Source organism: Chiloscyllium plagiosum, chromosome 39, assembly GCF_004010195.1.
Source record: "Chiloscyllium plagiosum isolate BGI_BamShark_2017 chromosome 39, ASM401019v2, whole genome shotgun sequence".
Classification (NCBI taxonomy): domain Eukaryota; kingdom Metazoa; phylum Chordata; class Chondrichthyes; order Orectolobiformes; family Hemiscylliidae; genus Chiloscyllium; species Chiloscyllium plagiosum.
Genome location: NC_057748.1, coordinates 22,499,959 through 22,527,323, shown reverse-complemented (window position 1 = coordinate 22,527,323; position 27,365 = coordinate 22,499,959). Strand labels below are relative to the sequence as shown.

At 41.5% G+C, this 27,365-nt stretch overlaps 1 protein-coding gene across 4 annotated transcripts in view; it reads right to left on the bottom strand.

The window, feature by feature from the left end:
* Positions 1-27,365, bottom strand: part of sun2 (Sad1 and UNC84 domain containing 2) — a 106,138-nt gene that overhangs the window by 51,104 nt on the left and 27,669 nt on the right. For 3 of the 4 annotated variants that reach the window (XM_043680020.1, XM_043680018.1, XM_043680019.1), the window contains exons 4-11: positions 16,390-16,613; positions 15,497-15,652; positions 10,291-10,359; positions 7,876-7,969; positions 7,262-7,323; positions 5,460-5,593; positions 2,576-2,824; positions 1,340-1,417 (exon numbers count right to left, since the gene is read on the bottom strand). In XM_043680020.1, the coding sequence (XP_043535955.1) occupies positions 1,340-1,417; positions 2,576-2,824; positions 5,460-5,593; positions 7,262-7,323; positions 7,876-7,969; positions 10,291-10,359; positions 15,497-15,652; positions 16,390-16,613 (1,066 nt within the window). The remainder of the gene's footprint in view (positions 1-1,339; positions 1,418-2,575; positions 2,825-5,459; positions 5,594-7,261; positions 7,324-7,875; positions 7,970-10,290; positions 10,360-15,496; positions 15,653-16,389; positions 16,614-27,365) is intronic. The other variant, XM_043680021.1, reaches the window with a different exon arrangement.

The window sequence follows — 27,365 nt, the reverse complement described above, 5'->3', positions numbered from 1 at the left end:
TCCCCTAATACCTCAAATGAAACTGCTTCCATCACATTCTCAGGCATTTTCTTTGGGTCCAGTCTTTCAAGCTGGTATTCCTTTTTTTCAATGGTCTGAATTGTTCTCTCCCTTTCTTTTTCATTCCTTTTAAGTGCTCTTAATCTTACTTTTAAAATTGGCAAGGAAATATAGTAAATCTAAAAAATGTTTCAACAAAAATCAATTAGGCTAACCTTGTTTTTCTTTTCAAATCATTAAGGAATCAATCTTAAACCTCCAAAAAATTCTTAGCAACTACCAAAGCCATTTTGACATAATAATGCACTAGAAACTTGGTGTACTTCCTGTTTCCAAATGCTAGCATCCCCCTTCCAATTAAGTGATGAACCCATTGGGTATTCCATTGTAAACCCCCCACTTTACATTATGAGTAAGGTTGAAGGAGTGTACAATCATCTCACTACTCCATGGGTGACAATATAGGATAAAATATCATATTTAAAACCAGATTAAACAAGTTTCTTAATAAACATATTATGGGTTTAGTTATCAAACCAAAAAACTTATTCAGCAAAGATGCAATAATTGTTTAACAGAGTAAACAACAATGAAGTATAAATGACTATCCCTATAAATAGGCAGACAAACACACATGCTTTAGGAAAGTAGAAGTTTTCGTGCAGGGATTGGCTTTCTGAAAAAGGAAGGGAAAAAAGCACTTTGGCCAATGGGTTGTTCTTGAAGGCAAAAAGATAAACTAAAGGATGTTTCAGAATCTGTTTCTGGGATGTGGTCAAGCCACTAGTCATGTATAGTTGCCTCTAAAATCTGTTGTTTAAAAACAAGTAATTGGATTATTTTCAAAAATCACAAAGACAGAGTCCATTGGGTATTCCATTGTAAGCCCTGCACTTTATATCACAAATTGCTTCAAGCAAGCTTCCCTCCAAATCAGCCTGCTCTTTGTGGTCTTCCATCCAACTCAATTGTTTTAACAGGTTTCTATCCAAATAAATTATGAAATGCAAGAACATCTCCAAACCAGTGATTATTTGAAACCAGCAGCAGGGTCTACAGCAAAGCAAGCTGCTATCACCAGACCAAGGATTTCAGGGAGGTTTTGTCAAAAATAAATCTCCATGTCCATAATGGACATTCAATGACCTCCTTTTCTAGGAACCATTCCAGGTATGCCTACCAAACCTGAAATAAATTCCTCCACAAATCTTCAAAGCTCAAAGCCTCCCAAGCAAAAGTAAACAAAGCTTCTTCAAAACACATCTTAACCATTGCTGACCAACTATTCAATTAACTTCATCGTCACTGACAGACCTCTATACAGAATTACAAAACTCACCTCAGTTTGGCTATTAACCTTTAGCAGTAGCTGCTCCATTCGCATATCTTGCTGTTGCCGGATAGTGGCTATATCATTCTAGGGGAAGACAAAGACAAAACATTACATCAAATTTTTTTTCTTGTACAAATGAAATCCTTTCCAGAATATTTATCAATAGAGTGAGCTAGGCAACATGCACAATATATTAGAGGCTCAAAGTACTCATGTTTTGAACATGACCATACATGCGCATGATTGATGAGGGTAGGACAGCAGATATTGTGCAATGGACTTGACTAAAGCATTTGACAGGGTGTGTCATGGTATCGCTGGTCTTGAAGATCAAATCGCATGGTGAGTTGGCAAGATGCATACAAAATTGGCTTGGCAGAGGGTAATTATGGAGGGATAGTTTTCTGACTGGAATTCTGTGACTAGTGTCTAACAGTGCAATATATATATAAATTATTCGGATGAAAATATTGGTGGTCTGATTAGCAAGCTTGATGAAGACATGAAAACTGGTGGAGTTGTGGATTTTGAGGAAGATTATCAAGTATACAGTGGGATATAGATCAGCTGGAAAGTGAGTGGAGAATTGGCAGATGGACTTTAATTCGAAAAGTGCTGATGAATTTTGGGAGGTCAAATGCAAGAGGAAGGTATTGTGTAAATGGCTGGACCCTTAAGAGCACTGAGACACAGAGGAATCTTGGGGTCCAATTCCATAGCTCCTTGAATCATAGAATCCCAAAGGTGTGGAAGCAGGCCATCGGCCCATCAAGTCCACATCATCCCCCCAAAGGGTCCACCCAGTGTCAGTGTATGACACTTTGATCTTTTGCTATAAATTCTGTGTCTTATGATCCTATTCCACTAGCTACCTGATGAAGGAGCAGCGCTCCAAAAGCTTGTTGGATTATAACTTAGTGTCATGTGATTTTTAACTTTGACCATGTGCAGGCAGATGGGAATTAGTTTAGAGTTGCATCTGGCTCAGCACAGATATGGTGGGCTGAAGGGACTGTTCCTGTGCTGTACGGTTGTAATTTCTGTATTCATGCCACTAATAATCACTTTGGGCTGAATAAATCTCAGCTAAGTTTACACTTCAATCATGTTTTTAAGGTGTGAGGAATAGAGATAAAGTGCAGTGGGAAGCACTTGCTAACCCAGTGAACACTACACACTAATGTCAGAAGTCAGAGCTTTGCAAACAAAGATGTGTTGAAGATGACAGGAATTAAAACTCACCTGAATCCTCAAAATTGAATCATTCGACTGCTCATCTTGCACCACTTGTTTTTGTTGATGGACAAACTCTTCGAGCAGTTTGATCACCTCCTCCCGTGTAAGTTGAGGTACAACTGGGGCATTTTCCCTTTCAGCTACCGGTGGTATTTGCTCACTGGGTTCACTATCTTGTTGCGAGCGAGCATGAAACTCAGAAGCCAGCTGGGTCAACTGCTGCTCCATTTTCTGCACACGAGACTGCAAATCAAGCTAAACATGAAAAGAAAGTTCTCTGCTGGAAGATTGCTTAATTAAATATTTTTGAATTCATATATTTCCTCTGGAAGGTTCAAATCAGGAATGTATTGTATCAAGGGGATGAAAGATTATCAGGGTTATGCAAGAATGTAGAGTTACAATTAAAAGCAGATCAGCCATGATCAATTGGTCACTGTTGTTAGAAATGCAGGCCATTTTAACACGGTCATGTTTAAACGGTCTCAAATTTCTGATGAAATCATTCTAAATTCTGCCTTAGAGATATGGGGACTGAGGACCAGACCAGACCAAAACCTTTGAAATCAACAACCAGTTTTGATATTTACACAGAAAGGGCTGGAGCTGGTCCTTCTGCACACACCTAGAGACCAGAACAGAGAGAGATGCTGGTGAGTGGAAAGAAAAAGTGTAGCTATTGTTGATACAGCAGAATGTTTGAGAGATTCAATGTTCTGTTCAGAGAAAAGAAGAAGAAACAGGTACAACTTTGAAGATTTAAGAAACAGGGAGTTCTCAGAGTAAACATGAAGGCTAAATGCAGTGATACTTCCAAACAAAGAAAACTCACTGTGATGGGACAAGGGGAAGGGTATCTTCTGGAAAAGTTGCAAGGTGTTTGGACTTCAATCTGCAAGTACACGTATCAACTGAGAATATCGTGTAACATGCCAAAGGGTCATAAAGGTCGTATTAGATAATGATGAAGTACCTTTTCTGTAGTTTGGTATATTAGTTGTCAATTAAGTAATGTTTTAATCTATGTTGATTTAAATCTTTGTTATACAGTAAAAATGAAGAGGGCCTAGTGCAGGAAAATGGTATTATTGTAAATCTTCCTTAGGTTGAAGAGTCTCTTCTGTATTTATGACTCTTGGTGTTAAGATTCTGGAATAGTCTGTATCTTAATTACTAACATCTAGAGCAGGTAGGGGTGATAAGAGGGTGCATTCAGTTTTATTCTGCTCAATCTTCCTAAAGCAAGTCATTCTATTTGCCCAAGACAGTGCGTATGCTGACCAGGATTGAAAGCTTTGTTGTACACAATGTCAGTATTTCTCCTCGTTATTTGAAGCTGGATCCTGATCCAAGAACAGTTTGAGAATGGCCTGCTATCTAACATTATCTGTCGGGAAAGGTTTGTTGGGAAAGAGGTGGAGGAGTTAGTTTCATAATATCATCCTGTATTGTGTTCAGCTCCTCGAGCTGCTACACAGTGGATGATCAAACTCTGTTTCCAAGATCCTTTGCTCAGCACTAAGAACTTGAGCATTGAAGGGTTGCTTTTGTCTGTTTTTTTTTGTTGCAAGATCAGGGCAAGGAGTCAGAAACCAAAGGGGATGAGGATGTTAGTGTAGTGTGAATAGGAGGCTAGAGTATAGGATCGTAACTCATTAGCGAAAAGGTGATGGGTGCTTGAGTTCTTTAAAATAATTTACAGGATAGACAGAATTTTGCCTTTGTAATTAAATTCTTTGATGAGGCAGATGTAGTAAACAATGTTTCCACTTGTGTGGGAACACCAAAAATATAAAATTACCATGAATAAACCCAATAAAGGAACTCGGACATCAATTACCATACGTCAATTAGAATCTAGAACGTTTTAGCAGTCATTTAGGCAAATAGTATAGACATATTTAAGGGGAAGCTACAGAAGCACCATGAGGGAGAAAAAGAAGGAAACGTTGATTGGAATAGATCAAAGCAGATGGAAGGAGGGCAAGGTGCAACATTAACACCGGAATAGACCAGTTGAGCTGATCGATCTGCCTCTGTGCTCCAGACTCAATGCAATTTGATGCAACTTCTGAAAGTGCAACCAAACCAATTTGCCCACTCCCTCCAGTCAATTTCCTTCTCCACTTTCACTGCAAGTAGTAGGCCAGTGAGGATGTAGGCATCTCATGAGACACCAAATGATGCCCCTGCATGAAATTTAGTTTGACTAGGATGTAACTACTTTTATTCTTGTGGTAAGGATCTAGGCTGGTTTTTGTAGTGTTTGTAATGAGGTCAGCCAGCTGGACATCACAGAAGAGGAGTTCCCTGGTTGGGGCTGTTAATCTGGTCCAATCAGGGAGCCCTGGCTGGTATAATAAAAAAAAGGGGTGGATCAAAGATGCTGACACTGTGGCAGCTAACTGAATGAAGCAGTACTAAAGTTGATATCTGTTCATATGCAAATAAAGGGTGACTTGGTGACAAATATCTGGCCCTGTGGATTTATTTCAGTTTCAAATAGGATTATGAGTTTGGAGGAAGGACATGGTGTGATTGAAACAGTCTTCAGAATGCCAGTAGGGCACGAGTTTCAGTAAGCGCAGGTCTTTGCTGGATAGTCATTGGTTCGAAGGCTCGCCTAGATTTCAATCTGTTGGAAACTCCCTACTAGCTTTATTGGGATGACTATTTTATACTTCAGGGATGGACATACTCTGGATTGGAGCATTTGAACTTGTAGCCAAAACTGTTACACCACATCAGTTAGAAGACACATGTGCATACATGGGGAAGACAGATGGACATAGGCAAGGAGAGTGGAAGTAAAAACATCCCAAGGAGGGCACTAACTTGGACCAGATGGAATGGGAGGTGCCCAGTGAATGTTCATGCTGCTCCCCCTCACCTGTAAAGATAGATCCAATGTGGGACCTCCCAGCTTCTCTGGCCAAACTGACCATTTTGAAGCTTCTCTTTCCATTTTACCTGTCATCTCAGCTCGTGGCCGTGCCATTCTGAATGATACTAAAAGCCAAACACCTGCAAAACAATGAAAATTTTGACTAGATGACCAAAGCAGGTGAGATGGCTAACCATTACTGACTAGAATATTCAGTATCAGAATGCATTGAATTGGCTCCTCACAACTCTTCGTCCTGAACCCTGCAATCCTATGTAACCCAACACCCCATTCCCCATCCTCCACATGCATACACCAGTGACCCAAATGCCAGCCTATACATTCCAACATCCCTTCTCCTATTCTGTGTATGTACCCCAGTTCTCTTTCTTCCCTTTACATAGCTCAGTGCTTACTTTCTATGTAAGCTACCCTCTATGTATCCAGTGCTGCAAATTCTACCCTTTCTGTACATCAATAATCACACTGTTACACAATATACATGGACCAGTGTCTCTTTTCTTAGCCTTTATGTATCCCAGCCCCAACCTTTTATGCCAGTGCTCCTCCCACAAGCCTCTTTTTATCATAATAGCATATCTTCTGGCTTTTGCATCCCAGTGCCCCTTCCTTACCATTTACATGCATAGCTCATGCCCTGTCCCAGCCTTTATATAGCTTAGCACCAAACCCTATCCTCAATAGGCCCCCAGTTCTGTGCACTTATACACACCACTGCCCACCTTCACCCATTCATAGCCTAAACTCCCAATGTTAGCATGTATTACATTTTCCACCTATTTCTCATTTTTTGAAGATTTACATAGAACATATAACACATTCAGTTCAACAGAATCGCGTCAGTGTTACTGTCCACAAACTTTCTCTGAATCACCAACACCTAAAGTCACCAACATTCTACTTATTTCACCCTTAAGCATTTATCCATATTCCCCAAATTCCAGGCACACTATTTACCTCACCACTTCATGGTTTACGTTCCAAACACTAACCACTTCAAATAAAAACAGTTCTTCAAAATTCCAGATTGGATCCATTAGCAGCGACCCTATATTTAAGGCAACTAGTTTTTGTAGGGTGATGGGGTTAACTCTAATCTAATGTATGAGAATGTGTGGATAGATCAAGCTGTAAATAAAGTTTCTGGAAGAAACTTCCATGAGCAATAGCAGCATGACTTTCAGATACTTAAAAACAGTGAAACCCCAAAACATGCAATAAAACAGTTTTCTCTCTCTCCAACAAGTGGTAACATCTTCTCTCATTCATCCTCAAAAATATTCTACATTCAAATAATTTCCTAATTTTAAAAGGTCACTATCAGATCACCCGACAGTTTTCCCTTTTCCAGCGAAAGGGCCCCATTTCTTTACATTCTTTCCGATACCCAGTTGCCTATTGCCTCTCGCCTCTCTGCTATGTAAAAGGAAAAAGCGAGGACTGCAGATGCTGGAAATCAGAGTCTAGATTAAAGTGGTGCTGGAAAAGCACAGCAGGTCAGGCAACATCAGAGGAGCAGGAAAATCAATGTTTCGGGCTAAAGCCCTTCATTCCTCTCTGCTATGGAACCCAATGCTCCACCTTTGTGCCTCTATACAGCCCATTTTACATCCCTACTTACTATATACCCCATTAGACAGCTCTCTGCTTACTACATGCAAGGATCATGGCAGCCTTTAAATAAATTCTCACTGAATTTTAGTTCTATTAAAGATTTTGATATTCAATATAATTGATAGCAATATTCTGGTCAGTTGTAGATGATGCTAAATGGAACAAGTTCTTACCCAATAAGCCAAATAGAACCAGCAGACCCAACAGTAACCATTTCTTCACACTGGGGACACACCTGGATGGGGAATGAAATAAACATGAAATAACTGATTGGTGATCAGTTATTAGATACAGATCTCCTTCCCCATATTTATACACAACACTGACCAACCAATAACAAACCAACAATGCATCAATAATCATAACGCATACCTACTAACAAGGGCTCAAGAGTAGATTGTGCGAGCCACCATAAAGTGGAGTACAACAGTGCTCATAATCACCATCTGGATTACACAATAAACTTGTGTAATCTGAATAATTTGAGCAATTAAAAAAAAAAATCAACAAAATTCACAACTTGGAAGTACAAAACTAGTGTGCGTGCACATGCATGGCTGTGTGTGGACAGATGCCTTGAATTAGGTAATGAATGTTGTGTGTTTTGGTACCTGCATTACATACAATGCATGTTGGGTAAATTGGAGTGGGTAAGTAGGGTGTTTCCCATATTATATAAAGTGAACGTCAGCTATGCTCAGCAGGGATGTCTTGAATCAGCAAGTTCCAGTTTTGGCAACTCAATACAGACAGTGCAGCAAAGATCTCAGCTCCCAGTGGCACTCACCTGGACAGTGTGTAGACATCAAACAAGGAAGCTGCAGTTGTTAACTGGTACCAGGCTGTACCAAGCCACCAGTACACCATGGACAAAGCCTTTCCTAATAAAGAAGGCAAATAGTCAGGAGAAAAATAGTGATTCATACTTCCCAAGACGTTAACAATGCCCAGTTTATTCTAATCAAACTGTTCAGATGTCATTACACATCTTCCAAATCAGTGGGTTCCGAACCCAGGTCTCCTGTCCCAGAGGCAGGGACACTACCACTCTACCACAAGTGCCCAGGCTATTATGTAATGATACTGTATACCGTAGACCATCTCTGACTAACTGACAGAAGTTTACCAAATCAGAGGAGGCATGAGTAGAATGGGTAATCAGAGTCTTTTTCCCAGGGAAGAAATATCAATTACAAAGGGACCTGGGTTTAAGATAAAGAGGGGTAAGTTTAAAGATGTAACAGGCAGGATATCTTTTACACATACGTTGGTAAATGCCTCAAACTCACTGCCAGAGGAGGTAGTAGAAGGAGATACAACATAGCGTTTATGAGGTATCCTGACAGATACATGAACAGGTGGGGAATGGAGAGACTTGGTCTGTGCAGAGGTAAAAGGTTTTTACATTAGAATAGATTCCCTACGGTGTGGAAACAGGCCGTTCAGCAAAAACAAGTCCACACCAAATCGCCGAAGAGTAACCCACCCAGACCCATTCCCCTATATCTTTACCCATGACTAATGTACCTAACGCTACGGGCAATTTAGCATGGCCAATTCACCTAACCTGCACATCTTTGGACTGTGGGAGGAAACCAGAACACCCGGAGGAAACCCATGCAGACACGGGGAGAATGTGCAAACGCCACACAGACAATTGCCCGAGGTGGGAATTGAACCCGGGTCTCTGGTGCTGAGAGGCAGCAGTGCTAACCACTGAGTCACCATGCCACCCTTTTAGTTGAGAAAGGTGTGATGTGTCAGCACAGGCTTAATGGGCTGAGGAGCCAGTTCCTGTTCTGTACTGTTTTTTTTCTTTCAAAGATGGGGTACTGGGCTAATGGTCAGATACTTGGTAGTGTGGATGAGCAGAGAGATCTTGGTGTCCATGTACACAGATCTTTGAAAGTTGCCACCCAGGTAAATAGTGCGGTGAGGAAGGCATATGACGTACTGGCTTTTATTGGTAGAGGAATTGAGTTCCGGAGTACTGAGGTCATGTTGCAGTTGTATAAGACTCTGGTGCGGCCGCATCTGATGTATTGTGTGCAGTTTTGGTCGCCATACTATAGGAAGGATGTGGAGGCATTGGAACGGGTGCAGAGGAGGTTTACCAGGATGTTGCCTGGTATGGAAGGAAAATCGTATGAAGGGGTAGGTTCTTTACTCAGCGAGTCGTGAGTTCATGGAATGCCCTGACAGTAGCAGTGGTGGACTCTCCCTCATTATGGGCATTTAAGCAGGCATTGGATAGGCATATGGAGGATAGTGGGCTAGTGTAGGTTAGGTGGGCTTGGATCGGCGCAACATCGAGGGCCGAAGGGCCTGTACTGCGCTGTATTCTTCTATGTTCTAATAATTTGGATTCTCATCTTCCCCTCTAATTGAGGATTGCAGCCATGTAGGCACAAGAAGAATTGCCGGTCCTGTTTACACATCCCACGTGCAAACACTTTGCACAGGGAGTAATAGAATTACAATTTTTTGAGTGCAAACCTGGACATGATGTTGATTGCTTTAAACTGGAGCATTCAAGCCAATGGCATTAGCCATACAGTTATGTGAGTTGGGATCAGGTAACAGTGCCCAGATTATGGACTAACTTGTCATTTCAGTTCCATACACTTAGAAACCACGTCATTAAATGGCACATATGGGCACCCAAAGGAGAGACAAATCTTGATATTGCAAAATTGAGAGACTTTTTAAAAATTGCTGGCTAGCCAGCATTTATTGCCCGTCCCTGCAGCATAACAGGGGCTAGACGTTTTCACTGAGAGTTATCATAATCAATATTAAGAACCAATCAGATGCATTGCACAATATTATGAAAAATTGTTCCCATTTGTGGTGATTGTAAGGAAGTCAGCCAGAATATGAGCTCCCAGATTGGAGCTGTTAATCAGGTTCAATTAAGGGAGCCTTGGCAGATATTTAAAAAGGGTGAGTGCTAGAGAAACTGGCATTCTGGTTTCTGACTCTGTATGAGGCAGTACTAAAGTCAAGGACTGTTCATGTGTAAATAAAGAGCGAGTTTGAGATGGGATCTCAGCCTCTGCATAGTTATTTCACTGTTAGTCATTGCATTTGAATTTGAGGAAAGAAAAGTGTTCCACCAAATGAGATCCATTTTGTTGGGTTGAAATGGAGGATACTTGATGGGAATATTTTTTAAAATGGTAGGAAGAAATGTTGCCAGTACCTGGAGAGAGCTCAAAGATCAAGTTCCATAGCTTGGCAATGGGAGAAGCTGTTGCTGAATGTACAAAGCCTGGAAAATGAGAAAAAGGAAAAGACAATCTTACTAATACAAACTTCTCATGCAATCTTAAAAGTTTACAGAAGGCGTCAACTCTTTGCTAAAGTATGCTTAAACTAATCCCACAGAGCTCTTCCTTTGTTTCAAACACCTATCACCTTTTTTCTTAAAGGATGCAACAGTACCTGAACCAATTATTCCTCATTGTAAACTACTTCCTGCTTCAATATCCTCTGCTTCAAAAAGTCTCCTAAACCTCTTGCCTCACTAACGTTTTGCTCATGTCACTCACTATCAACATACAAATTAGGGAATAGAGTAGGCCTTTTGGCTTTCTAGCCTGTACATCATGCATGGAGTAATAAAGCTGTACAGCACAAGAGATCCTTCAGCCTATTGTGTCTTAGCCTGCCATCAAGCACCTAGCAACACAAACAAAAACGGAAATTGCTGAAGAAATTCAGCAGGTCTGATAGCATCTGTAGAAAGAGAAAGGAGTTAACTCTTCAAGTCCAGTGATGCTGCCAGATCTGCTGAGATTCTCCAGCAATTTCTGCTTTGGGTTTTGGATTTCCAGCATCCATAGTTTCGAGTTTTACTTTACATGCAGTAATGTCCTCCATCCCCAAGGAAAAATACACATGCAACAAAGCTTCCCGAGATGCGTATGAATACAATTGACCTATATTTTCAGGAGCTTCGAAGAATGGAAAGTATATTAAAATGTGTAAATTGATAGGGTAGATACTAATAAACTATTTGTCCCTGGCTGGATTTCTACAACTACGAGTCATAGTCTCAGAATAAAAGATCAGCCGTTTAAGATGGAGACAAAAAAAAATGTCTTCATTCAGGCAGGTGTGAATCTTTAATTTCCTACTCTGAATGCTCAATTGATTCAAGGCACAGATTGATAATTTTTTTTGGACATGGAGGTATTCAAGGGACGTGGGTATTGTAGGAGTGCAACTCCTGACCAGGCATGAAGGCTCAGGAAGCAGGCAGGATTCAGGCAAGTGGAAGATGTTTATTCAAGCAGAAGCCGGTTGAGGGAGAATGCAGGGAGAGGGCCAAAGGATCTTCCCGAGATCTGGCCTTGACATACAAACACGGTTATTCACTTAATCTTCAGCTCAGATCAGAAGAGAGATCAATGGCGCACTCTGATTTTACCGTGGAAAAAAAAACAGTATTCTTATACACTTTGAGTTCCAATGATCACATACAACGTGGTCACTATGTCTTTCCCATTTACTCTGTATACTCCCTCAATCCTCTGAGACACCTAATCAATCTTGGGCATTCCTATGGACAGCTCCAAGTTCCCATGATCTTATAGTGTTTAACAGACACTATAATCTCTAGGCCTCTTCCTACACATCCTATTCATACACATTCCAAAGTTACGAGCTATACTCTGTCGGATTTGTCTCAGGCTGGTTTATCTCAAAAAGGACAGCTTGGATTCCGTTATTCATTGTATTCAATGTGCTGCCTTTATCAAATTCAGTTTACTCCGCTTACATTTCCCACTGTCCTAATTATATATGTAAAATACAAATAACCAGTTAGTTGTAACTACTTGCTATAAGATTTGTAATGTTGATTTCTGTTATAAAGTTAGTCAAAGTGTAAAGTTATACAGCTACTTCTACTGTTAGCACTTTGTTCACAGCCCATTAATGACAATCTATTTTGTTCAGGGCATAAGAGGTGGTGTTTCCTAAAGCTAATTAACCTCACATCTAGGCTTAAATGGTTTTCCCTGAATGTTTGTATTATGCTTTGGCTATATGTATCTACCTTTATATTGAAAATTACCCCTAAAGATTCTTCAGAGAATCATAACTACATTTTATTAAAATATTCTGAGTTATTACTAAAAACTAAATTGCTATAAGATAATTTTAGCTGTTTTTCCCCCAAGCTGTTTAGGGAGTTAATGAGCTGTATCTCACATCTGGCTCATTTACTGAGACAATTATCCTTTCATCGATGTGGCTGGGATCCATTACTTGTCTTGTAGGCATACTCTTCTCAAAACTGTCTGAAACAGGCTGTTCATCTTTATTTACTTTCAGCCATTTAGTGTTTTAATACTGGGACAGGCTGCCATGTTCTATGTAACCCTGTTGGCCATTTTGAGAGAGAAAACATGGGCCATTTTGGTGTCAGCATATACAGGCCACCCCTACAGGTATTGAGCAGGAAAGTAGAGTTGAGGCAGATGATCATCATGGTTCTGATTAAATGACAGTACAAACATAAAAGAGCTGAATGGCCTCTTTCTGCTTCATGTGAATACCTAAAGGCAATCAGTAATTTATGGACGTATCTGAGTAATGAAACTGGACTTAAAGCAATAAAGATGGTAAAAACTGACTGCAGATGCTGGAAACCAGATTCTGGATTAATGGTGCTGGAAGAGCACAGCAGTTCAGGCAGCATCCGAGGAGCTTCGAAATCAACGTTTCGGGCAAAAGCTCATAAAGAAGAGTTGTCAACAATGATGTAGGAGCATTGTTAACTCAGTAGAAGAGAAGCTTGTAGCAAAGGCAAAGTTCTTGAAATTGGAGTTCAAGAGTTCAAGTTGAATTTTAATCTAAAAATTGGGAATAGCAGATAGCTTAATCAGAAAGGTATTAATTCAAAATAGGCTTTTGCAGCAATATGTTCTAAAACTAATAGGGCAGTTTGGACGAGATTTATGTTGAGTAATCAACCAGATTTAGTCAGACATCTAACGGAGGGAACGTTTATGTAACAATGATCATAATGGTGATTACATTCAATATTAGTTTTGAAAAAGAAAATACTTAATACTGTGACCAAGATGCTATGCTTTCTAGAACTAACTTTAAATGGTATGAGACAGGAACTGATGACTGGTAACTGGTCAAATGATTTTGCAATAATTAATGCAACGTACTCAGAAAATTTATCTTTGATCAGGATCAGTACATATATTATTGGACAGGGCAGGAGAACTGCAAAATGCATAATCCAGATAACAGGGGAGAGAGATTAAGAAAACAGCAAGAAAAAAAGTTACAAAAAGAAAATCAAAAAGAAATTTGAAATACTAAGATTAATAAACTTTCACAATCATATTCGAAGATATGAAAAGACTATTTAGGCAACATAGGCACCTAATACCTTCAATACTGTAAATAAAAGTATGGAAATGGCAGAATCAATTGAATCACATAATGGTTACAACACTAGAGATATCCATGCAGATTGCACATCTGTGCTAACTTCTCCCACAACCAGTTTCCCTACAGCTCTGCAAATAATGATGCAGTTCTCTTTTGAAAACCATGCTTGAATCTGCCTCCACCAAGCTCTGAGACAGTGCATACCCAATGCTAATTACTCACGACATTAAAAAGCTCTTTCTCATGCTGCCTCTGGTTGATTCATCAATCAACTTACACTTTTGCCCCTGCTCCTTCCACTACTGGGAAGAGTTTCTCCCTGTTTACTCCGTCCAGACTAATGACTTTCAGCACCTGGATCAAATCCCCTCTCAAACTTTCTATTCACTAAGGAGAATGACCTCAGCTTCTCCAATCTATCTGCGTAACTGACGTTTCTCATCCTTGTAACAATTCTTGTAAATTTTTATTACACCATTTCAAACGACTTAACTCCATGAAACCAAACCAGTTAGGTACAAAGATTATTTGAATTACTGAAAGCAGTAGGATTATCTTTTTGTAAGCTGACAGCCATCAGCGCTGTGTTTAGTAACAGGGTCATTGGGAATTATCTGTCTGAAATAATACAACATCTTACTGTCTATAAACCCAACATCAAGGACATGCTTATTCATATCCCCAAGCTGTTGTAAACCAATCATCTCAGTCCCAGAACATCTCTTCAGGAGTTCCTCAGGATAGTGTCCTAAGCCCAACCATCTTCAGCTGCTTCATCAATGCCTTTCCCACTATCATAAGGTCAGAAATGGGGATGTTGACTGACACACAATGTTGCGGTGTTTGTGACTACTCAGATACTTCTCAAAAACAGTGTGCCCCCCCACATGCAGCAAAACCTGGATAACAACTAGACTTGGGTCAATAAATATCAAGTAACATTGTCTGATACTTGGATGGCAATATCTACCTCCGATAGTAGAGAATCTAACCATCAGCTCTTGACACTGAATCCACCATCAACAACATACAGGGAATTACAACTGACTAAACATTGAGCCAGTCACATTGGACCAGCCACATAAATACTGTGGCTACAAGAGCAGATTAGGAGCTTGGAATTCTGTGCCGAGTAACTCACTTCCTGACTCTACAAGACACAAGTCAAGAGAGCGTGATGGAATATATTCCACCTGCCTGGATGAGTGCAGCTCCAACAACATTTAAAGATGCTTGACACCATCCAGCACAAGCATTGGAACCTCATCCTCCACTTTCAACAATCACTCCTTCCACCATCCATACAAAACAGTAGCAATATGTAATATCTACATGACACACCATGGCTCCTCAGAAAGCATCTCAACAACCTAGAACCATAAAAGGCACCAGATGCTAAGAAGCCCCTCGACCTGCAAGTTGGCATCAAAGCTATCCACCATGCTCACTTGGAAATATAATCACTGTTCCTTCATTGTCACTGGTTCAAAGTCTCAGGACTCCATCCATTACATTCCTGTGGGTGTTCTTACACCATGTGTACTCCATGTTTCAAGAAGGCAGCTCACCACCACATTTTCATGTGCAACTAGGAGATGGGCAGTAGATTCTGGTTTAGCCAGCCAACATCCCGTGTGCAAATAAAAAGACGTTTCACCTATGTCTGTAATGAACAATGCTTAACATCCCGTGAGTTCATACTAATTACATTCAGAGACCCAGAGAACCACCTCCCCAAATCCTACACTAAATCCACATTGAGACCACTCAAGCTCCTTTTAACCACTTAAAAGTCCAAACATAACCCAATCCCCCCCAGCTCAACAAAGTTTACCCTGTCGCCACACCAAGTTCATCTACAAAGCCCACATTATGGCTTGATTCCATGTTGTGACCCTTCTGAAGTTCATCAATGGAATATACAGGATTGGAATATGGACGGTGGCAGGATGTGGGGAATAGAGAAGAAAAGTTGTTCAACATCCAATTACCCAGCTGCTCATCTTCAGAGGAGTATCCAGAAGTGGATGATGTGTAGATATCAGAGGAAGGTGGAGCTGACAGGGTACTGCTCTTGTAGCCATTTGGTCTCCTTACCATTGCAGACAGCCTCCCATAATTGTCCTCGAAGCCAGGTGGGTCACCACCTGTTGGACGGACATATTTTAACAGATAACGGATCAAAGCTTATTCTATTAAACAGAAAGAGGGAAATCATTATAGCAGAAGTCATAATCTCTCCCATCTTTCAGTCAGTCCCCAATCCACACATTTTCTACCTGGTGGGTTTCGTTAAAGGTGGCCCCAAAATCTAAAATTGTATAGCTAGGTTTTTCTACACATTCACAACCTGGGCATTACATTTCAGGAATACCACACCATTTTCCACCACCATTTCCCAAATATCACCGGAAATGATTTATAAAAAAATATATAAATCAGGTTCCATCATGGGAGAAATGTGGTCTTAAAATAGTCACTAACTAAAAGTGAAAGAACATGAAGAACTTCAAAATCAGATTTAGAAACCAAAGATGGGGAAAAGGTTAAAGGAGGCTCTTTAGAGAAGGTTAAGGGAAGATTTAATAGCTGAAGGTTAAGATTGGCAAAATAATTGCAGGATTCTGGACAATGGACTGGATTAATTGGATGAACTGAATGTCCTCTGGCTGCACTGAATCATTAAATGGTTCGGAGTCTATTCATAGTCAAGAACTGTAGAACTGTAGCTTAGAACCTGATGTTGAAGCTGCTGGAAAGTTTCTCATGGTATTTAAATTGCAATGTAATATAGACAGAAGCAAATTATAATGGCCCCTCAACAGTTACTAGTCCCTGGAGCAAGGGTTTCTGAAAGAATAATATTCCCCTGCAGAACACGTACCAGTAGGCTCGGCTTCAGGGTCTGGTTCAGGCTCCTGCCAGTAAGAATCGTTATTCATCTGTTGAGCCAGTGAGGTGTTTAGCATAGAAGCGCTGCTGATGTGGCTGGCGAGGCTGCACTGGCTATTCACGGAGCTGTTGGATACTGAGCGTTTCATGCTAGGCACAGGAGTACTGCGTGGCGTGAGCCCTGAGCGTTTAGCATTTGGTTTTTTCTTGAATATCCTAAAAAAAAAGACAAAGGTTCATTAAGCCCTTAGGTCAGCACCTGGACTTTTGAAAAACAGACATATTTATAGAGTATCTAGAAATTCCTCCTTAAAATATATTTTAAAATTCATCAAGTTTGGTATGAAGGTAAATGCAGCAGGCAAATCCCATATAAAATATGAACAATTTATGGTCTGGTCTGTTAATTTGATTTTGGTCATGCGAGGAGGAAAGCTAGCCCAGAAATCTGGAGGACATCCTGCCCTTTGAATAGATCTGGAACTCGAGCAAACACAGTCTCTTAAATTAGCCAAATTTCAGAATGAGAACTAATGACTACAATAAGGATACTGCAAAGGTTTATTATTAGGAGCATTGAGGAAATGTTCCAAAATGTCCTCCTCAGAGTTTACAATTCATCCAATATTTTGTGTCACCTGCGAACTTTGAAATTTTCCCCTGCACACCAAGATCGAGATCATTAATATATCTCAGGAAAAACAAGGGTTCCAAAACCTGGGGAATCCCATTGCAAACCTTCCTCCAGCCCGAAAAATATCCATTGATCAATACGCTATCGTCTATTATTCACCCAATTCTGTATCAGTGTTGCTACTGTCCCTTTTATTTCATAATTTATAAACTTTCCTCACAAATCTGTTCTGTGGCACTCTCTCAAACACCTTCTGGAAATAGCACACCAACAGCATTACCCTCATTGACCCTTTGTTACCACCTCAAAAAACTCCAGCAAGTTAGTTAAATACGATTTTCCTTTTGGAATTCCCCTTCCGAATCAATCCACTTTGTTCCACATAACTACTAATTCTATCTTGTATAATTGTTTTTAGATGTTTCGCAACCACTGAAGATAAAATAACCGGTCTGTAACAGTTGGCATTACCCTTAGAACCTATCTTGAACAATGGTAAATGTTGGCAATTTTCTGGTCTTCCAACAGCTTCCCCAAGTCCAGGGAAGGCTGAAAGATTATGGCCAATGATTCTGCAATTGCTACTCTCACTTCCTTCAAAATCTTTGAATGTGTTATGAAGTTGAAAGCATGTACTGTACTTTTAAGAGAGAGTGAAAGCTGGCACTTAACTGTCACGTCACAAAGTGTGCTGAAAAATTGAAAGATGTAACATTTTGGCTGTAACCTTGATAGCAGTTGTTTTCACAGCAGTTTAAAGTATGCCCTTAAATACTAAAAGCCAAATTTGAATGTTACTGTTTTGACAACATTGAACCAATGAGACAAACTGATGTTTGGGGTATAAAAAGCAGGCATTTTGGACAGTTAGCCAGAAAGAACCATCTGCTATTTGAATGACTGCTATTCACTACACTCTCTACCAAAGATATCTTTCTCGAATGAAACATCTTTGCAGCAGAAGACCAAAGATGACCCATGGAGATCTACAAACAGAGGAAGATTGATACCGGAGAAAACAGCCGCTGTCTGGTTTTGAAAACGGAGTTGCTGTAAATTTAATAGGGGCTTTATTGGATCAGTACATTGTTATAAAGTGGGAGGTAGATAACAAATGTTTAAGAGAAAGGAGGCTGAGAATTGTAAAATAGTTGTTGTTTAATATTCACTTTAGAGTTAAAAAATACAATTGATATATTTTGTTAAATAGTGGAATTTTGGGTAGTTCTCTGTCACTCATACTTTAACAGATTACAAGGCGAGGTAAGGTGAGCTTTTCTGTGTGTTTGGTTTAATTAGCAGAAGGGTTTAACATGTTGTAACAAATGCATCAGGTCCTGGTACATTGATACAAAGAAGAACAAGTACGGCATAGGAACAGGCCCTTCAGCCCACTACGACTGCACCAACACAATGCATTTCTAAACTTTGGCCTCTACTCAGTCCTGCTATTCCCTGCCTATTCATGTATCTGTCAAGATGCCCCTTAAATGTTGCTATTGTATCTGTCGTCGCCAACTCCTCTGGCATTGCATTCCCGACACTTACCACCCATTGTGCAAAAAAATCCTGCCTTTCACATCTGCTTTGAACTTACTCCCTTTTACCTTCAACCTACATCCCCTAATAACTGATCTTTCTAACCTGAGAAAAACTCAGACTGTCCACGCTGCTTATAATTTTATAAACTTTTATCAAGTCGTCCCTCATCCTTTGATGTTCAATAAAAAAAACAAACAGAGTTTGTTCAAACTCTCCTCATAGCTAGTACCCCCGAAACCAGGCAACATCTTGGTAAACTGTTTCTACAGCATCTCCAAAGCCTTCACATTATTCTGGTAGTGTGGCAACCAGAACATTTGATATTTAAATGTAGCTTAACTAAAGTTCAATACAGCAGCAACCTACATTCTCTTCAAAGTCATTTATATGAATTACAACTAGGGTCCCAGCACGGATCCCAATAGAACAGCACTGCTTACAGATCTCCAGCACGGATCCCAATAGAACAGCACTGGTTACAGATCTCCAGCACGAATCCCAATAGAACAGCACTGGTTACAGATCTCCAGCACGGATCCCAATAGAACAGCACTGCTTACAGATCTCCTGGGTCCCAGCACGGATCCCAATAGAACAGCACTGCTTACAGATCTCCAGTCGGACTTGCATTCTTCCACCACTCCTCTGTCTTCTATGACTCAGTTACTCTGATATTCATCTTACCAACTTACTGTGGATCCCATGTGACTTCACTTTTTGTATCAGCCTGCTATGAGGGATCTTGTCAAAGATCTCACTAAACTTCATATAGTTAATATCTCCCGCCCTGGCCTCAATCATCTTTATCACTTCCTCAAAAAAAATTCAATTAAGTTTGTAAGACACAACCTTGCCTGCACAGAGTTGTGCTGCCTATTGCTAATAAGTCCATATTTTTCCAAATGTAACTAAATCCTATCCCTAAGAATTTTCTCCAATAACTTCCCTACTGCTGATGCAAGGATTCCTGGTCTGTAACTTCCCAACTTATCCCTATTGACCTTCTTAAACAAAGTAACAACATTGGCTATTCTCCAATCCTCTGGGACATCTCCCTGTGACTAGAAAGGATATTAGGATTTTTCACAGGGCCCAAGTAATTCCCTCATCTACCACCCTCAGCATTCTGGGATGGATTTCATCAGGTCTTGGGGGCCTGCCAACATAATGCTTTCCAAAACACCCAATACCACCACCTTTTTTATATCAATATACCCCTCCTGAGACTCACCATCCAACATATCCTTCTCCTTTTTGAATATCAATGCAAGGTAGTTATTAAAGACCTCACCCATTTCCTCTGGATCCACACAAATTCGCTTTGTCCTCGAGTGCACCTACCCTTTCCCTAGCTACCTTCTTACTCCATTACTATGTATATAAATATGTAAATCCTTGGGATTTTCCTCTTATCAATTTGCCAAAGACAAATCCTGGCCCCTTTCAACTCTCTTAATTCCTTGTTTGAGTTCTGTCCTGTTACCTTTATATTCTTCGAAGGCTGTTTGTCCTCTGTTTCCTAAATGTTATGTATGCCGCCTTTTTCTTTTTGACTACACACTCAATTTCTCTTGCTCTCAAGATTCCTAAACCTTGCCATCCTGATCCTTCATTTTCACAGGAGCATACTTGTCCTGAACTCTAATCAACTGGCCTTTAAAAGATTCCTACATGACAGATGTGGGTCTACCCTCAAACAGCCACTCCCAATCCACATTCCCCAGTTTCTGTCCAACATTGTGGTAGTTAGCTTTCCCCCAGTTTAAATACTTCCACCCGAGGACGACTCATATCCTTACCCATAAGCAACTTACAGAATTATGGTCACCATTCCCAAACTGCTCCTCCACTGAAAGTTTGATCACCTGGCCAGGCTTATTCCCCAATATCTGGTCTAGTACTATCCTTCCCTAATTGGAGTAGTTCCATATTGTTTCAAATAAACTGTCCTGGACACACCTAACAATTTCACCCCCATCCAAGCCCCTAGGTGATTCCCAGTCACTATCAGGGAAGTTAAAAATCACCCTCCCACCTGTTGTTTTCCATTATCTGGTGACCTATCTGTTCCTCTATCACTCCCTGGCTGTTATGATGCCTGTAATACAATTTCAAAAGGATTGCACTCTTCCTATTCTGGAGCTCCATCCATCTGCCCTTGCTGGATGAACCATCCCTCAGTACAGATGAGATATTTTCCCTAATCAGTATTGCAACTCATCTATCTCTTTTACATTTATGGGCGGCACGGTGGCACAGTGGTTAGCACTGCTGCCTCGCAGCATCCTTCCCTAATTGGAGTAGTTCCATATTGTTTCAAATAAACTGTCCTGGACACACCTAACAATTTCACCCCCATCCAAGCACCTAGGTGATTCCCAGTCACTATCAGGGAAGTTAGAAATCACCCCCCACCTGTTGTTTTCCATTATCTGGTGACCTCTCGGTTCCTCTATCACTCCCTGGCTGTTATGATGCCTGTAATACAATTTCAAAATGATTGCACTCTTCCTATTCTGCCCTTGCTGGATGAACCATCCCTCAGTACAGATGAGATATTCTCCCTATCAGTATTGCAACTCACCTATCTCTTTTACATTTCTCTGTATCAGACGTGAAACATCTAAATCCCAGAATATTAAACTGTTAGTCTTGCCCCTCTCGCAGACCTGCTATGCATTTCCAGCCCCACACTCTCAATCAATTCTCTGTAATAGCTACATCATAGTTATACATATATTCATCCAAGCTCTAAGTTAATTTGCCTTATATATGAAATTCCTCATATTAAAACAAATGCACCTCACATAACCAGTCCTGCTGTGTTCAGTAAACTCTGTTGGTTCTTCCTCTTAGCTTAGTCTCGGACTCCTCCTTGGTTATTTTACCTGCTCACCTACCATTATGGCTCCCTGTCCCCTGCAGCACACAAGTTTGAACCCTTTTAAGTTGCATGAGCAAATCTCCCTAAGATATTGGTGCCCTTCCAGTTTAGATACAACCGTCCCACCCGCCATGGACAGCCCAATGATCCACATACCTGAAGCCCTCCTACAATCAATTCTTAACTACTGTCAGTATTTAACCATACTAACTTCCTGTTCCTAGCCACACTGGCATGTGACACAGCAATTACTCTCAAGTTTGCAACCATAGAGATCCTGCTTTGCAATTTCCAACTTAATTCCCTGAACTCTCTTTGTAAGACATCATCTTTCTTTCTGCCTATCAACATGGACCACAACTGCTCACTCTCCTCTTTCAGAGTCTCATGTGCAGCCACCTAAATGCCTTTGCCTCTGACAATAGGATCTCCTATCACCACTGCTTGCCTACACTTCCACCCTCCCTGCTGGACAACAGTGCCAGTTATGCTGCCACTGATCTGGCTGTTGCTGCAACTTTCCTGAGAGGCCAGTCCCCTCAACAGTACCCAACACTGCATACCTGTCTGAGGGGGGAATGGTCACAGGGGACTCCTGCACTGCCTGCACACGCTTACACGTCTTCCTGGTGGTCACCCAACTCATCTGTCTGTATAGGCATCACTGGTGGTGTGACCAGCTCACTAAACATGCTATCCCCGGCCTCACGAGTGCTCCATAGTGGGTCCATCTGTCGCAAGGGTGCTACATACAACAATGATGGGGATTATCCAGTCAGTTTGCCAGAAAACAAGAAATGTAATTCATCGAGTAAATGTGAAGTAATGCATTTTGGGAAATGCAATGAAGCAAGGGAATACACAAAACATGGGAGAATACCAAATTATGTGCAGGAACAGAGTGATTGTGGTGATTATAACAAGGTCAGCCAGGTCAGGGCTGTTAATCTGGTCCATTCAAGGAGTCTTATCTGACAGATATAAACAGGAATATCAGAGGATCTGGTCACTCTGTGAGCAAGAGCGGTGCCAAAGACTTTCCACATGTAAATAAAGAGTGACTTGGTGATGGGATACTGGCCTCTGTGCAGTTGTTTCAGTGACAACGAGAAAAAAGCACACTCCTGAAGAAATTCACTCGCAACAGTCTTTGCATTGGGGAAAGCAGTTCTGGCATCATGTTGTTATTAGGGACACTTAACTGGTTAAATCCTGCCATCAAAGACTTGATCTAATATATGGAAAGAATGCATTATTTTTTATGGGGCAAATGAAAAACAAAGAGTACTTCGCCTGACAGCTTGTGGACCTGCAGCTTTCTCAGTTATTAGGAACTAAACTTTCCAAGGCACCAAATACTAAAACCTTTCAAGAATGGATTTAGTTAAGGAATATTGCAACCCCAAGTCTCCTTTAAATCTGAAATGCTATTGGGATTTTTGACTAGAAGAAGAGAACTGGCAGAGGCACGACTTTGATTTACCCCTTAATGAGATGCTGAGACACCATTTGGTCATGGGATTAATTGAGTAACCATGCAGAAGCACCTACTAGCTGAAGCCCAACTGGACTTCAAACAGCCACTACAACTGGCTTTAAAATTGGAGAATGCAACAAATGGAACATACGAGTTGCAGGGTAATCCAGTGGAAGTGGGCACCCTAGTCAGTCCGACGGAGCTTGGGGAACACCACTGGAGTGAAGGCAATTGCACAACCTCACTCGGGATGTATTCCGAACAGACATAGTCCAGGTCAGCCCAAAACAAAGCCATGCCTCGACCAAATGGTTAAAATTTTCTTCAGGATCTGGGCCGGCAAGCCATTGTAGTTGCTGTCAGTATGCGGACTTGCAACAGCAAAGGGATCCCACTAGGACCTAAAGTGAGTAAGAGAACCTACAGACCTTTATCACATGGTTGTCATGAAGATTGATCAAGGACATGGCTGTATCAGTGATCACCAGTCTTTAACAAAATTCACTCTGGTCTCCAACCCTTAAGTCTGTGTAAAACTTCAATGAGACCGAGAACCTATACTGGGGAACTTTTACAGATTAAGGCTTCCACTGATTATAGTAAAAAGCTCCGGCCCAAAATTGGTGGGGTGAAATCAGTTGAGAAGCATTTGCCGAGATTGGCTCAACATTTTGGGAAGTGGCTGCTGGAGTAAAGTCCTAATTAAATACCCAGAGTTTTTTCAGGATGATGTAGGGACAAAAGGAGCCATGGCCACCTTGCAAAGTTGACCAGAAAGCAATTCCACGATTCTGCAAGGTCTGCCCAGTGCCATTGGCCTTATGGGGAAAAGCAGAGGCAGAAATCAGGAGGCTGAATTGCAAAGGAATCATAAAGTCAGCACAGTTTGAAGAATGAGCAACATCAATCATGCAATCAGGCTTCAGAATCCTGCCAGATCGGTTTGCTTTTTCGGGGAATTTTAAGCTAACAGTAAGCTGCTTTTCATAGCTGGATAAATACCCAATCCCTCACACAGAGGATTTATATACAAAGCTGGCCTTCACAAAGCTGGACATGAGCCATGTGCATTTGCGGTTAGATAAGGATTCCCAGAAGTATGCTACAAGTAATATCTATTCAGGTTTGTTTCAATATACAACACTGCCATTTGGGATATCGTTAGCCTGTGCAATTTTTCAACAGACAATGGAAAACATTTTACAAGGTCTACCCCAGGTTGCCACTCTAAATGCTGGGCTAATAATAGGAACGGTGAACAAAGAGCACTTAGGAGAACTTGGACCTAGTCCGTAGACATTTTTCCCTGGCGGGTATACACCAGAGAAGGGAACAATGTGTGTTCCAAGGACCCCAAGTGACCTACTTGGGCTGCAGAGTCGACCAGACCATGTAACACATTAAGGCATAAAGTGAGGGCAATCAAAAGCGCACTGACTCCCATGTCTGTACCGAAGCTTAGGTCTTTCATAACCTGGCCTCCATTCTGGTACCTTCGTATCAACTCCTTAAAATAAAACAGGGTCAGACTTGGAAATGGTCGTGTAGCCAAGCCATAGCTTTCAACGAAGTGAAAAAACAGCTCTCATCCAGTTAAGGTGTTGTCACATAACAATCCCAGCGAGATCTGGCATTGACAGGCAATGCCTCACTGTATGGCATTGGGGTAGTATTTGCTCATAGGTGGCCCAATGGTGAGGAACACCCAATAGCATATGTATCCAGAACTTTGGCTAACGCAGAGCGTAAATATGCCTAGATCGAGAAGGAAGGTTTGACACTTCTATTTGAAATCAGGAGATTTAACCAGCACCTTCACAGACATAAATCGGTAATAATAACAGACCACAAACCCCTACTAGGTCTACTTAAAGAGGGCAAGACAGTGCCACCCATAGCTTAAGGCTGAATTCAGTGATGGACTCGAATACTAAAGTGCATACAGTTACAAGTTGGACCACTTTCTGGGAGGCCAAGTGGTAATTGCATTTAGCCACCTCTACCAGCTGATACACCACTAGTGACACCACCCCTGGGAGAGCCCATAATTGTTCTAAATTTTCTGGACACCCTTCTAGTTATCAGACTTTGCACGCAGAAAAGTACAATCCTGGAAAAAGTGAAAAAGGCCACCACAACCAGAACAAACCTCGTTGGACCCAGAGAGACCAGATTTCAGTAGAGCAATGTATTTTATTAGGGGGAACAAGAGTGACCGTCCCGCGCAGAGGTCTCTGCCAGGCACTGACTGGGCTCCTTCAGGGTCATCCGGGAATTTCCAAACTGAAGATGTTGGCAAGAAGTTACATTTGGCGGCTAGGCTTGAATGCAGACAAAGCTGCATGGGTGAGGCTGTGCCCTGAATGCCAACAAGGACACTTACCCCCAGCAGTTTCCTCATATTCATGGAAATGGTCAGGTAAATGCTGGACTCAGTTACATGTTGACTATGCAGGTCCTTTCATGGGCTCAATGTTCTTAGTCACTGTGGACACCCACTCAAAGTGGATGGGTATGCATAGAGTTCAATCATCAATCAGTGGGATGATGATAGAAAAACTGAACACATCTTTTGCAGTGCATGGACTTCTGGAAGTGTTGGTCACAGATAACGGGCCATCGTTTATCAGCAGGGATTTTGAGCATTTCCTAAAGTTAAACAGTATTCAACATATTAGAAAGCTCCATACCATCCATCATCCAATGGTCTGGTTGAAAGAGCAGTCCAAACTTTGAAAGCAGGCTTAAAGAAACAGCCTACAGCTTCACAGTTTTATACCAGACTGCCCTGGTTCCTATTTGATTATATGACCACCCCTCCTGCAATGCCATGGTCAGTTCCAGCAGAGTTGCTAATAGAGAGAACACGCCACACAAGGTTATGTCTGATCTTCCTACACCTGAGTCAGTGGGGGGGGGGGGGGCAAAGAGGGAGGAATGGTTGGGGAAAACAAAGTGGCATGATGAATGCCAATGCCAGACACAAGACTCCACTAAGCAAGAAACACCGTTCACTGCAGCAGATGAAGTTTGGTATAGGAACCACAGGAATGGCCCTGCATTGGTAAGGAGCATGGTTGTAGTGTGGTCAGATCCAGTAATGTGTAAAACTCGGGTAGGTGCGATGGTCCTGAATATATACATGGGTCATCACAGGGAGTGAACTGTATTATTTAATCCCTGCCCTCCCCTTTACTGTTTGATCAAGCAGCATTGCCCTTTGAGAAGGGCACTGCTTGTCACTGGCCACACGGGTGTTTCCTTTCTTCCTGGTAGTGAAATATAAATAAAGATTTACACACTTGTTGTTCGCGAAAAAAAAACAGGAGTGTCCCCTGCAACCGCAGATTGCAGTGGTTCATGGACTCCCAGTCCAACTGCTTGTTCTGTGGTGCTGTGGAGTGCGTGGACTATGTATATATTGGGTGTGGGTGTTTGCACTCTGATTTTCTTAAAAACCTTCTCTTTTGGATGTAGGTTTGCTCGTTGAGCTGGAAGGTTCATTTCCAGACATTTCATTACCCTACTAAGTAACATCTTCAGTGGGCCTCAGGCGAAGCAATGCTGAAAATTCCTGCTTTCTACTTATAAGTTTGGGTTTCTTTGGGTTGGTGATGTCATTTCCTGTGGTGATGTTATTTCTTGTGGTGAAGCCACTTGTTCCTTTTCTCAGGAGGTGGTAAATGAGGTCTAACTCGATGTGTTTGTTGATAAGAATTCTGGTTGGAATGCCATGCTTCTAGGAATTCTCGTGCGTGTCTTTGTTTGGCTTGTCCTAGGATGGATGTGTTGTCCCAGTCAAAGTGGTGTCCTTCCTTATCTGTAGTAAGGATACTAGTGAAAGAGGGTCTTTGTGACTAGATAATGTTCACATATCCTGGTGGTTAGTTTTCTGCCTGTTTGTCCAATGTAGTGTTTGTTACAGTCTTTGCATGGTATTTTTATTATATACCTTCCAGCTCAGCGAGTAAACCTACATCCAACCGGAGCTACAAATCTTCTCAAAACTTGCTCAAACCTTCTCCTCTGTTTTTGGTCACACATCAGCCCTACACGGTGTAGAGAGAGAAGGGTAGGTCAGAGGACCTCCTCATGGTCTGCTCCTGGGCCTGGCCAAACTGGCCATAAACAGGTCCAGGCAGGAGGCCTTGGAGGGGGTTGTTACGGCCAATTTCCTGCCTCTCTTCCGCGGTTACGATGAAGCCCAGGTGTCCCTGGAGAAGGAGCACGCGGTGTCCACCAACACCCATGAGATTTTCAGGGAAATGTGGGCACTGCAGGGAGTGGAGTGCTTTACTTGTCCCTCCAACTCTATTTTGACTTAATCCCTGCCCTCCCCTTCACTTTTTGATCACACAGCATTGCCCTCTCTCGAGAAGGGCACTACTTGTCACTGGCCACTTGGGTGTTTCCTTTCTTCCTAGTGGTGGA